Consider the following 13,439-nt stretch of genomic DNA (forward strand, 5'->3'; position numbering starts at 1 on the left):
AGGCGGCCCCGTAGGGGCGGGTCCCTGGGCCCCTCCGCACGCGCCGGGAAATAAAGGCTCCGCAGGGCGGGGCGGCGAGGGAGGGGCGGAAGTGACGTCGCGTGGGGCGGGCCCGGCCGCGCACAATGGGCCATGGAGTTCCCGTTCGATGTGGACGCGCTGCTCCCGGAGCGGATCACGGTGCTGGACCAGCACCTGCGGCCCCCGGCCCGCCGACCCGGAACCACAACGCCGGCCCGGTGACATCTCAAACCCGCCCCATGGCCCTTCTCTCCCCGTTCCTCTCGAAACCTGGTCCAGGCACCACGCCCCCTTCTTAGTGACGGCCGCTCCTTTTGACGTCCTGGCTCGCCCTTTTGGTGACCTTTGACCCTAGACTTAGTGGGTTGATCGGCGCTTGGATATGTGACCTTTCACCACTTGGCCCAATATGTGGTCCCAACCAAAGGATGTGGTTGACCCGGGCTTACCTTAAGGGAGGAGGGAGTGTACCACATTGAAAGGATATGTGGCAAAACTTTGGGTTCCAGAGGGGTGGAGTGGAAAATCAGAGCGGAAGACTCCAAGGTAAAGTCAGAGAGTCTTCAGTGCTAAACCTGGGTTGGGGTTGTAGCCCAGGTTCCCAGCGAGTGATTGCTCAGGACCCTCTAATTCAGTGCAAATCTGACTCTTTATCTCCTTTCTTTCTATAGTGTTGATTTGCAGCAGCAAATTATGACCATTGTAGATGAATTGGGCAAGGCTTCTGCCAAGGTATTGGGGAGTCCTAAGAGGGAGTAAAGGGAGGCCTCTCTGGGGACAGTAGACAAGGAAGGCCTGAGTTCTTTGGAAGAGACTTAAGAAAGTCTCTCTTCACATTCCCGCAGGCCCAGCATCTTCCTGCTCCCATCACCAGTGCATCGAGGATGCAGAGTAACCGCCATGTTATGTATGTGCTCAAAGACACTTCAGCTCGACCGTGAGTGCCAAATGTTCTTTTTAAGTCTCGTACTTAATTCCTTCCTTCCCCAGTCCCTCTCCCATTTTTTTGACTCTGCTTCTTCTGCTACTAGCTTGTTTATTATTTTCCCCATCCTGCAGGGCTGGAAAAGGAGCCATTATTGGCTTCCTCAAAGTTGGATATAAGAAACTCTTTGTATTGGTGAGTGTTATTGGAAGCTGAGAGTTCATATGCCTTGACTCCTGAGAACAAAATTGCTGGAGGTTGGGAGGTGGGTCCTTAAAGATATTTGTTGTTCTTTATCCCAGGATGATCGTGAGGCTCACAATGAAGTAGAACCACTTTGCATCCTGGACTTTTACATCCATGAGTCCGTTCAACGCCATGGCCATGGGCGAGAACTCTTCCAGTATATGTTGCAGGTATCACTTATCTCTTCACTTATGTCCAAAATGGAGATCACAGGCGCCTTTGCCCTGAGCCCTTCCAGAGGCCCTGCCTCCCACCCCCCATATTCCCATATGCTTCCATTCCCTTCCCAGCTCCTGGGTTTCTTTGGTATGCTCTCCCCACCCCTGCCCCTACCTGAATCTCCTGCTCCCTGCAGAAGGAGCGAGTTGAACCACACCAACTGGCCATTGACCGACCCTCACAGAAGCTGCTGAAGTTCCTGAATAAACACTACAGCTTGGAGACCACAGTCCCACAGGTTAGAGGTTTCAGAGGGTAGATCCCCACTGAGCATTCCCATTGAATTTATTTATTATTTGGGGGCAAAAAAGTGGCACCTTTCAAGCGCTCCTTATTCTCCATTATACAGGATTCATTTTATACAACTAAGCTCTTTCTTTCTTTCTTTCTTTCTTTTTTTGTGGTACTATTTCTCATCCTGCAACTCTCATCTGTTTTGATTCTTCATCATGGGCCGTTCTGTACATGTAATAATATGTTCTTGCCCCACACATAACCAGCTCATTGTCACCTCCTTGTTTTCACACAGGCCATTGCTTAGTCAGTTAACATTTATTAAGGGCCCAGAATAAAATACATTTCCTGTTCTCAGGGAGCTTTGGTCTACTGTGGGGAAGGTGATTTGTTTATAAGTAAACGCAATATAATGTTACAAATGCTATCCATTCATTCAACAAATGCTTACTGAGCACATTGGACTGTACTGGGCCCTAGGAATACTTAACAAGACAGATCAAAGTCTCTGCCCTTGTGGGGCTTATATTCTAGTTGGGGAGACAGACAAACATAAATAAGTATGTACTACAGTTGACGATGAGTGCTCTGGAAAAATGAGAGGCCGTGAGAGGACTTGGGAGTGCCATGGTGGAGAAGGGAGTGTGTGGATTGCAAATTTAAATGGGATAAGCAGAGGAGCCGCACTGAGAGTGTTATTTGAGCAATAACTTAAAGGAGGTGTGAATAAGAGCCGACTAATGTCCGGAGGGAGAGCATCCCTGGCAGAGGGAACGGCTGGTGCAAAGGGCATGAGGCAAGAGTGTGCCTGGAAGAGTGAATTGGCTGGTGTGGCTCCAGCAGCATGAGTTGGGGAGTAGGTGTGGTAGATGAGATCAGAGCGGTAATGGGGGAGCAAGGACATTTGGGGCCTTATAGGCTGTTGCAGAGACCTTAACTTTTACTCTACGTGAAAAGAGGAGCACCATCCTAGGGGTCTGAGCAGAGGGATGATATGATGTGACTTAGGTTTTAACAAGACCACTTTGTCTCTTAAGAACAGGCAGTAGGAGAGCAAGAGTAGAAGCAAGTAGACCAGTTAGGAAACAACAATCCCGATGAAAAATAGTGGTGGCTCAGACCAGGATGGTGGCAGTAGAGATGGTAAGGAGTGGTCAAATTTTAAATATTTTGAAGTTAAAGCAAGTAAGATTTCCTGATAGATTGTATGTGGAGAAAAAGAGGGAGAGAGTTAAGAATGATCCCAAAGTTGGCCTGAGCAGTTGGAAGGATGGCATTGCATTAACTGAGATGGTAGGTGGAGCAGCTTTGGTGGCAATAGTAGGATTCTGTTTTGAAGATGCTGACTGGAGATGTCTGTGATGAGTCCAGGTTGAGTAGACAGGTCCGTCTCTGGAGTTCAGAGAAGAGGTTTGGGATGGAGAGTTTTCAGCATACACAGGGTATTGGAAGCAGTGAAACAGGATGAGATCACCAAGGAGTGAGTACAGAGAGAGAAGTGGTCCAAGGACTTGAGCCCTTGGCACTTGGGCACTCTTTTAAGAAGTCAGGGAGAAAAAGCAGAACCAGCAAATCCGACCAAGGATTGGTGAAGTAGATGAAAACTTGCAAGAAAGGTGACCTGGAAGACCAGTGAAGAAAGTGTTTCCTCGAGGAAGGAATAGCTTACTGAGTCAAATGCTACTGATGAGTGAAGTAAGAAGACGTCTGAGAAGTGACTGTCGGATTTAGCTGCGTGAAGCCACTTGTGATCCTGACAAGCAGTTTTGGTGCAGTGGTGGGTGGAAGCCTGGATGGAGTGGGTTTAGGAGATTGAGAAGCTAGGAGCTCGAGACAGCAAGAATAGGCCAGTCTTATAAATGCTGCTTTAAGAGGAACAGAGAAATACAGTAAGAGCTGGAGAGGGAAGTGGATCAAGAAAGGATTGATTGTTTTCATTTGGAAGAACTAATAGCCTAAGAATGATTCAGTAGAGAGAAAATTTGATGATGTCAGAGAAAGTGGGGAGAATTGCTGTCGCAGTGTCCTTGAGTGGGTGGGAGGGGTTGGGATTTAATTGACAAGTTAGCTTGGATAGGAGCATGGACAGTTAATCCATTGTAACAAGATTTGATTGACATGCTTACACAGGTGGCTTAAGGACGTGGTGGTGAGCACTACGTTTAGGTTTGGGTTGAGTAAAGAAAGGCTTGACTTATGTTTATTCTTGAAACGTTAGTGTTTATCAGGAGGACATAAGTGGGTGGGCTGAAGTGCTTTTCATGTAGAGGAGCCAGCATGAGCAAAGGCAGAGAGCTATTAAACTACCTTTCAGGGCACTGCAAGCAGTTTTGTGTGGCTGAAATGCTGGGCATGTGCTTGTTGGGAGAGGATGAGGATGGGCTGGTAGACATTACAGCAGGATCAAGACAGGAGATAGGCAGAGTCTGCTTAGAATGCCCTCTCACGGTACAGTTTTCCAGTAAGAGGCAGCAGAGAGCAGTGGAGGGAGCATAGGATTTGACATCAAATGCATTACCCAGGTAACGTGTAGGACCAGAGCAGCGTAGAGTGCAAGCAATGACTGTTCCATGAGCTCTGTGTGGTATCTGCATGCATCCTCTCAGTGCATCCTTGTACATCTCTTTGAGGTAGGTGCTATTATTGAGCTCTTTTTGGGTAGATACAGATTAGTGACTTGACCAACTTCACATAGCTAGTAAGTGGTGGAGCTCAAATTTGAACCCATAGCCCACTCTTAATGACTACACTGTATTCCTAGCTGAAACGCTACAGCCAGAATCAGCAGTCAGGGGCTTGAGGCCAAGCTCTGCCATTTGTAGCTACTTGGCTTTGGGCAAGTCATGTCTCCAAGCCTTTTTTTACTCTTCTTTAAAATACAGTCACGCACCGCATAACGATGTTTTGGTCAATGACACAGCAGATATATGATGGGGGTCCCGTAAGGTTAGTACCATGTAGTCTAGGTGTGTAGTAGGCTATACCGTGTAGGTTTGTATAAGTACACTCTGTGATGTTCACACGACAACAAAATTGCCTAATAACGCATTTCTCAGGATGTATCCCTGTCGTTAAGCAACACATGACTGTAGTGACTCCAAAGATTGTGGTGGTGGCCAAATTGAATGTGATGATACAATGAAATCACTCTATCCATGACTCGTTATCAAAGTGACCCGCCCGTCCTTCAGCATGTCTTCCTCGACTGGCCCCACTGTGTGAACCCTGCTTAAATCTTTGTTTTTCTCAGTATTTGTATATTTGAGCCATTTGGCCTTCTTCATGTGTTTTGAAGTTGTTTTGACAGTTTGGAGGCCTTACCCTCCTTGATGTTTTGTACACTGTGTCTCTATGAGCTTGGGTCCTGGAGAACTTAAAAGTAGGGACTGGGTTTTTTGTTTTTGTGATAAAATTCACTATTTTAACTATTTAAAATATACAATTAGGCGGTTTTTAGGATATTCACAATGTTGTTCAATTATCACCATGTCTAATTCCAGAACCTTTCTATCACCCAGAAGGAAACCCAGTATTCATTAAGCAGCCACTCCCTCTTCCTCTTCCCCCAGTCCCTATCAACCACTAATCTCTACTCTCTCTATGGATGTGCTTACTCTGGACATTTTCTATAAATGGAATCATAAAATATGTGGCATTTGTGTTTGGCTTTCCCTTTCACAATGTTCAGGGACTTCATTCATGTTGTAGCATGCGTCACTACTTCATTCCTTTTTATGGCTGAATAGTATTCCATTATATGGCTATATCAATTTGTTTGGACATATATTTCCATTTCTCTTGGATATGTACCTAAGAGTGGAATTGTTGGGTCACATGGTAATTCAACGTCTAACTTTTTGAGGAACTGAGCAACTGTTTTTTCACAATGACTGCAACATTTTACATCTCTACCAACAGTATTAGGATTCCAATTTCTCAGCTTCCTTACCAACATTTGTTATTTTGTTGTTGTTGTTGTTGTTGTTGTTAGACCTATCCTAGTGGGTGTTAAGTGGTATCTCTTTGTGATTTTGATTTGCGTCTCCCTAATGGCTAATGATGTTGAGCATCTTTTTTTTTTTTTTTAAAGATTGGCACCTGAGCTAACAACCGTTGCCAATCTTTTTTTTTCCCTGCTTTTTTTCCTCCCCGAATCCCCCCAGTATGTAGTTGTATATTTTAGTTGTAGGTCCTTCTAGTTGTGCTCGAGCATCTTTTCAAGTGCTTATTGGCCATTTGTATATCATCTTTGGAGAAATGCTTATTCAAGTCCTAAGCCCTTTTTTTTTTTTGAGGAAGATTAGCCCTGAGCTAACATCTGCTGCCAATCCTCCTCTTTTTGATGAGGAAGACTGGCCCTGAGCTAACATCCATGCCCATCTTCCTCTGCTTTATATGTGAGACGCCTACCACAGCATGGCTTGCCAAGCAGTACCATGTCCTCATCTGGGATCTGAACTGGCGAACCCCGGGCCGCCAAAGCGGAACGTGCGAACTTAACCGCTGTGCCACCGGGCCAGCCCCAAGGCCTATGCCCAGTTTTTTTTTTTTTTTTTAAGATTTTATTTTTTCCTTTTTCTCTCCAAAGCCCCCCGGTACATAGTTGTATATTCTTAGTCGTGGGTCCTTCTAGTTGTGGCATGTGGGACGCCACTTCAGCATGGCCTGATGAGCGGTGCCACGTCTGCACCTAGGATTCGAACCAGTGAAACTCTGGGCCACTGCAGCGGAGTGCAGGAACTTAACCACTCAGCCACGAGGCTGGCCCCATGCCCATTTTTAATTGTGTTCCTTGTTCTTGACTTGTAAGAGTTCTTGATATATTCTAGATACAACACCCTTATCAGATATATGATTTGCAAATATTTTCTCCTATTCTGTGGGTTGTCTTTTCATTTTCTTGATAGCGTCATTTGAAGCACAAAAGTTTTTACTTTCAATGAAGTCCTATTTATCTATTTTTTTATCTTGTTGCTTGTGCTTTTGGTGTCATATTTAAGAAACCATTGCCTAACCCAAGGTCATAAAGATTTTCCCCTATATTCCTTCTAAGAGTTGCATAGTTTTAGCTCTTACATTTAGGTCTTTGATCCATTTGTAGTTATTTTTTGCCTATGATGTGAGGTAGAGGTCCAAATTCATTATCTTGCATGTAGATATTCAGTTGTCCAATCACCGTTTGTTAAAAGAGACTGTTCTTTCCCTGTTGAATGGTCTTGGCTCCTTTGTTGAAAATCAATTGACCATAGACACATGGGTTTATTTCTGGACTCTATTCATTCCCTTAGTCCATATGTCTATCCATATGCCTCTACACATATTTTGATTACCATAGCTTTGTAGTAAGTTTTGAAATCAGGAAGTGTGAATCCTATCTTCTTTTTCAAGATTGTTTTGGCTATTTGATGTCCTTTGCAATTCTGTAATCAACTTTAGCATCAGCTTATCAGGATCTGAGTTTTTGACTAAATCTACCAACAAGGACAGGAAGGCTGGCTTTTGTTCCTCCCACTGTGGTTTTTCTTTTCTTTTTATTTTTTATTATCTTTTTTTTTTTTTTGAGGAAGATTAGCCCTGAACTAACATCTGCCACCAATTCTCCTCCTTTTGTTGAGGAAGACTGGCCCTGAGCGAACATCTGTGCCCATCTTCCTCTACTTTCTATATGGGACGCCTGCCATAGCATGGCTTGACAAGCAGTGCATAGGTCCATACCCAGGATCCGAACTGCTGAACCCCAGGCAGAATGTGTGAACTTAACCGCTGCACCACCAGGCCAGCTCCCCAACTGTGGTTTTTCTAACACAGGGTTCTCTACCCAAGTATGTTCTGAGTGGCTGAATGGACAACTCTGTCTTGCTTGTTTCATCTTATAGGTGAACAACTTTGTGATCTTCGAAGGCTTCTTTGCCCATCAGCATCGTAAGTTTTCTCACCTTGTGTGTTTGGTCAAGTAGTTGGGGTGAGGGGAAGGAAAGAGGTGGATTCTTGGTCCTGCTGGCCCCCTCACTGAGGGACACCACCACTTCCTTCCTCACAGGGCCCCCTGCTCCCTCTCTGAGGGCAACTCGACACTCTCGTGCTGCTGCAGTCGATCCTACGCCCGCTGGTAAAGCTGCATTGAATGGGCGGAACTGTAGTGCCATGATGGCTAGTTACTCTGGAGGCCACGGAGAGCACAGTGCGATCTGTGGGCAGTTTGGGAGAATTCTAAAGCAACCCAAGTCTCCAGCAGTCGTTACCCATTTGCCTTTGCCCTTGTGGGACCTCAGTACATTTCCTACTTGTCAGGACTTTTAACTAAGCATGCTCATTGAGAGCCTGTTTGATGACAGAATCTCATTCCTTTGTGAACCCCTCAGGTTTCTGTGAGGGAAAGTCATCCCTTTCGTTTCGAGTCATAGAATAGCAATATGAAAGTTCAAAGTTTAAATATTAGTTTTAGAAGATAATGCTCAGAATTTGTAACATTTCCGACCAAATAATCAAATTGATCTGGAGACATCAAACCTAGGAGGGAATGAAATGCTGCCCAGGTTTCCCATTCCACCCTCATACACACACACTCCCTGCCAGTCTGAGCCCCATTCCTCGCTCTTCCTCACTGCCTCCCAAAGGTGGGGAAGCACAGCCTGCTGCTGCCGTGCAGTGCATGCTTGCTCAGGAGGGCCGCCTTCCTGAGCTGGCTTTGTGGCTAGCTCTCAGCTCTTCCCAAAGAAGAGTCTGTTACCAGTCATTTCCTTCAGCCAGTGTCAGGCACTGTGAGGCAGTTCATATCCATGACTCACTTTGGTTTCCAAGGCTTCCCCATCTCGCTCCTGCTCACCTACCTACAGGCTGTGAGAGAGTGAGAGCCAACAAGGACGGTGAGGACTCAGGTCCACAGGGAAGGGGACTGTGGATAAAGCTTACGTGGATTTGCTGAGAACGCTCTCATTTGCCACACATGACAGAGAACCTCTTGAGAGGGGAGGGGAGGGGAGGTAGCACAGGTAGAGAAGTGAGCAGACGGCAGGCAGAACTTTGGACAATATGTTAGCCTCCCATTTACTCTGGTAACTCCTTTTCAGATGTCTGTTTTCTCCTCATCCTTTTTTTTTTCCCCCTAATAAAACTTAAATCTCTTCCCATCTTTGTACCGAAAGGAGAGGTTCTGCCCCACCCCAACCTCCCCTGACCTCTCCACAGTAATTCCTGATTAACCAAGGGCTTTGTCCATCTCATCTAGAGGGACCTGGGGTCCTCGGTGGCCCAGCTGGGACCATTCCACTGCCCCCGAATCCCAGGGGGGCATGACAGCACCCACTGACAGTAAGAGCTTGCCTCCCTTGGCCACCCTTCTCCTGCACCTCCCAGGCCCCGGAGTCTCACCCTGGATCTTTTCCCCCTACCTCTGCATTTGGCCTACTCCTTCTGGCTCTCCTTAAAAGTGCTCCAGCATTCCCCCTGAACTCCCTTTTGTTGTGATGGCATTGCCACAGAGCTGCTTCTGCGATGGAGCTGAACTCTCCTTCTCCGGGAGGAACTGTGGTGTCAGGGAGCAGAGGTTTGGGGTTGTGGGGGGAGTGGCCGGGAGGAGGGGTACAAAGTATGTCTCCTAATGCTTACGTTGCCTGTGTCCTCTCCACTGCCAGCTCCAGCAAGGAAGCTGCCACCCAAGAGAGCAGAGGGAGACATTAAGCCATACTCCTCTAGTGACCGAGAATGTAAGACTGGGGTAGGGTGTCTGGGCCTGGGGGACCTGAACCCAGGGGAAGGATTAGTTCTCTCTAAAGGCTCTGGTTTCTTTTTTCACCCCTAATCTTTGCTGTCATGACTCTCTTCCTTCCTTCTCCTTTTTCTTCTTTCTCTCTCTTGCTCTTTATTCTCCCTCTCCCCAGTTCTCAAGGTAGCTGTGGAGCCTCCTTGGCCCCTAAACAGGGCTCCTCGCCGTGCTACACCTCCAGCCCACCCACCCCCCCACTCCAGCAGCCTGGGAAACTCGCCAGAACGGGGTCCCCTCCGTCCCTTTGTACCAGAGCAGGAGCTGCTGCGTTCCCTGCGCCTCTGCCCCCCACACCCTACCGCCCGCCTTCTGCTGGCTACCGACCCTGGGGGCAGCCCAGCCCAACGTCGCCGCACCAGGTAATAGAGTTGGAGGGTTAGGAAGACTCAAGACTGTCAGAGAGGGTGTTAGAAATGGCAGAGGGCAATTTGAATCCCTCAGAGACAGGAAGCAATAGGATAGGTGGATTGGAAGGTCCTGAAACCTTTTGAGAAGAATATATTGGAAAATATTTGTGGGCGTGGTCTGGAAATAAATTACAGTGAAGGAGCTGAATAGGACTTTATATGGAGTCTGGGGACTCTAGTTAAAGTGAGAGTTGGGAGGATGGGTAAGAAGAACACAGATCCATTGGTTGCAGGGGAGCTGAGCCTCTAAAATTGGGGAAATCTTGGCTTAATAATTGCTGGGAGGGGGCAGTGTCTCTGACAGTTTGGGGAGCCACTTGGCCCAGGTCAGGGCCTGTGTGGCAGGAGTCCATCCCAGCAAGCAGAGTGGGCATCTCCTTTATATCTCTCCCTAGCTTTCTCTTCACCTCTGACTTCTCTGTTTTTCTCTCTCCCCCATTTTCCCTCTCCCTTCCTCCTGTCCATAACATCCTTCCATAGCTCCCTTCCCCGGTCTGATGAGAGACGATACTGATAGACAGCTAACCCCCTCTCCTCCCTGGGAGACCTAGCGGGGCAAAGACCCCTTTCCCTGAAAACCCCAGACCCACTCTTCCATTACGTCCCCCAGGATCCAGTGGAACCTGACAGAATCCATAGGATTCCCTCTTCCCCTTTCTTAGACAACTGCGTTGTCAGGGTCCCAGATAACCTAATACTTTGTAGCTTTTCTTACCATAGAAAGCACCCCTTCTCTCCTAACTTGGGCTCTGAACCCTCTCTGAACAGATAGCCCTATTCGCTGCCAGACCCCTTGGTTGGGTGGCTCATGCTAATTATCCAGAGAAGCACACTCTTGCTTGCTGTTAGATTCTAGAACACCGTGGAAGGTCCAAGGGCCTCCTCTGCCAGGGAAACCTTTTAAGGAGTCTTGTCCATGGAAGAACTCCCACATTCCCTCTACAGTGTCTGCTGGTGGCTCTAATGCTGCTTTGTGCTGCCTACCACCCTTCCCCTTTGAGCCTGCTGATGCTGACCAATGAGCTCTGCTTCAGAGCAGTCCAGTTAGGTAGGATAGGGACTTACCAGCTCCCCAAAGGGATCCACTCAACATTGCCAAACTCTTAATTTCCACATTTTGTGTATGCGTATGTATCGGGGAACCTCCAAGCTGATGTCTGCTTTGGGGCTCTAAAGACTTGCCACACTTCTAGAGACACCGCCACTTCCCCCAGATCCAGATTCTATGAAGGAGTTTGTTTCTTGGCAGTAGATCCCAGCAAGCACCGTGGGATCACTCTTAGCCATGTTTCAGAAAATAAACCTGAGTCTCAAGGATCTATTAGCTCCTAGAATCCCCTCTTGCATCCATCCCTCCCCAGTAGCTAGATGCTGATATTTCCTGTCTTGTGAGGTTGTCTTGAGAAGATGGGGGAACTCTTCCTCTGGCCTTCCTTTTTTCTTTCCTCCTAGCAAGAACCTTCTTCCCTGCTCCGTACCCGCTCCCTACCCTCTGAGTGTGTGGTAGACCAGGTACCTCCACTGCCTAGTGTGTTCCCCAAATCCTTGGGAGCAGGATCTCCCTCTCTCCCAACTCACTCCTCCTTTTTCTTCTCCCTCTCAGTGTTGTCTGAATAAAGTGTGAATTCTTTTGTGTTTTTTAAATGGACATTTTCAATGAAAAAAAACACTAAAAAAAAAACAAACTTAAGGTCTCAGCCTCATTTGTGCGTCACCCCTTATTTTCCTGGGATCTCAGGATTTCTGTCCCTCTCATCTTTCTCACCTCTGAGATCTGCAGATCTTCTCGCAAGGAGTCTCAGAGCTCCCCTTGCAGGATCTGCCGTCTACCCATCCCCATTGTCATTGCTGGATCTTCTCCTGCAGATTCTGACTCCTCATGTAGTCACTGGATCCCTTTGTGTAGGCTTCTGTATCTACTCCCCCATTCCCTCCAGAAACCTCCAGCTCTCCCCAGTGACTTCTACCCTTCACCCTAGGCCAGACTTTGCTGTGATGTCAAGATTTACCAACCTCTCTGGGATCCACTAATTGCCTCCCATCTGTTCCCTGGATTCCTCTTCCCATTCTGATTTTCTGCCCTCTCTCCCACTAAACCCTTGGATCTCTGTCTCAAGACAATCCCTTACTAGGTTGAAAGTTTAACACAGTTACCTATCCTTCAAAGGCTCCCTTCCTTTTCTTCCTAAATTCGGCCTTGCCACTCCTTATTTCCCTCTGGTCTTAGGTATCCTATAATTAAGGTAACCATGTTTTCCAAACCAAATATGAGGGCGCACCCAGTCTAACAAATTCTTTTTTGCCTGTATGTGAGTCTGTTTTTATGACATGATTTGGATCACATTTGGCCTTACTTTTAACACATTACCTCAACTAGAAATAATAAAGCAACAAATCAGGACTCCTCCAGTAAATCTCAGAGTATAAAATGAGCTCCGTCTCCTTTTCTGGGGCAGAGCTTAGATTAAAACCCCTTAGGAGGGATAACTACCCCTCCTCTTTGTTCCTGTGCTATTCCTTTTATTCCTCTCCTCTGATTCCTCCATACCCACTCATCCTTCATCCTGGAGCCTCTTCCCCATCATCGCCCATTTCTTCTGCAGGGGGACTCCCCCAGGGCTGGTAGCCCAAAGCTGCTGCTACAGCCGCCATGGGGGGTTGAATTCCTCATCCCCCAACACAGGTACGTATTCATCCCTCCTTACCCACTCAAATCAAGTAGGCCATATTCACTACCTGCTCCGGCTTTCCTATCACATGCCTGGTGTTTCCACAGGCAACCAAGAATCGAAGCAGGGGGAACAGGAAACAGAGACTAGGTGAGGTCTGAGCCCCTCCCCTATCAGCCTCACACCACCTTTGACTCCTTTCCTAACAACACTCTCAGCTACTTCCTCCTCCTAAATGTTACTCTTTGAACTGGACACCAGCTCCTCCCACAAATCCTTTTAGCTAACATCCTACAAGCCTCTTTCCCCATAGGTTCAACTCTGGTGCTTCCCTTTAGCACTCTCTGAGGGGTTTCAAATTTGGACATAGCACTAATGGTTCCAGCTTCATACCCCATCGTGTGTCCTCTGCATTAAGAGCCAGAAAGACCAGAAAAGACCTTGAAGAGTCTATGATCTTAATTCCCACTTTAGTACCCCTATAACCCACTCTCCATCTCCTTCCCACCTACCAGGTCTGCCAATGAAGAGCAGGTTTTCTCACAGGATGGGTCTGGGGAGGAACCCATGCACACAGTTCCGCCACAGGCCCAGGCCCCACCAGCCCAGTCCTGGACAATGGGTGGGGACGTGTTCAACGCCAGGTTCATTCGAAACTTGCAGGAACGTCGCAGCACTAGGCCTTGGTGACCGCAGCCCCCCTCACACCTTCAAAGTCAGTATTATTTCTATCGCTACAGGAGACAGCCAAAGCCCCCTCTCATAATGGATGTATTCATTCATTCATTCAACAGGCTTTCTTATCAGCGCCAAATCATTTGTATCTTATTTTTAACCAGAACAATAAAAGTATTTATTTTTTATCACGACAGCTACTGGAAAACTTGATTGTCATTATTTCAATCCCACCCCTCACTCTGGTAGCACCGGATTCAGCCCCATCATCGCCCAGT

At 47.3% G+C, this 13,439-nt stretch overlaps 1 protein-coding gene across 13 annotated transcripts; it reads left to right on the top strand.

Moving 5' to 3' along the window:
- The first annotated feature begins 68 nt into the window (after window positions 1–68).
- Window positions 69–13,357, top strand: ATAT1 (alpha tubulin acetyltransferase 1). 13 transcript variants are annotated; one of them, XM_008543798.2, is made up of 13 exons: window positions 87–239; window positions 693–753; window positions 867–958; window positions 1,081–1,141; window positions 1,249–1,362; window positions 1,548–1,649; window positions 7,522–7,567; window positions 7,686–7,754; window positions 9,280–9,351; window positions 9,526–9,769; window positions 12,421–12,500; window positions 12,594–12,636; window positions 13,002–13,357. In XM_008543798.2, exons 1-13 carry the CDS (start codon window positions 133–135, stop codon window positions 13,174–13,176), a joined length of 1,266 nt encoding a protein of 421 aa, XP_008542020.2. In that variant the 5' UTR covers window positions 87–132; the 3' UTR covers window positions 13,177–13,357. The 13 variants fall into 13 exon arrangements, with proteins under 13 accessions (XP_070441675.1, XP_008542020.2, XP_070441665.1 ...); XM_070585573.1 differs by having other exon boundaries at window positions 215–567; XM_070585564.1 differs by having other exon boundaries at window positions 12,421–12,636.
- The last annotated feature ends 82 nt before the right edge of the window (window positions 13,358–13,439 follow it).

The sequence above is a fragment of the Equus przewalskii genome, chromosome 19 (genome assembly GCF_037783145.1).
Source record: "Equus przewalskii isolate Varuska chromosome 19, EquPr2, whole genome shotgun sequence".
In the NCBI taxonomy this organism is placed as follows: Eukaryota; Metazoa; Chordata; class Mammalia; order Perissodactyla; family Equidae; genus Equus; species Equus przewalskii.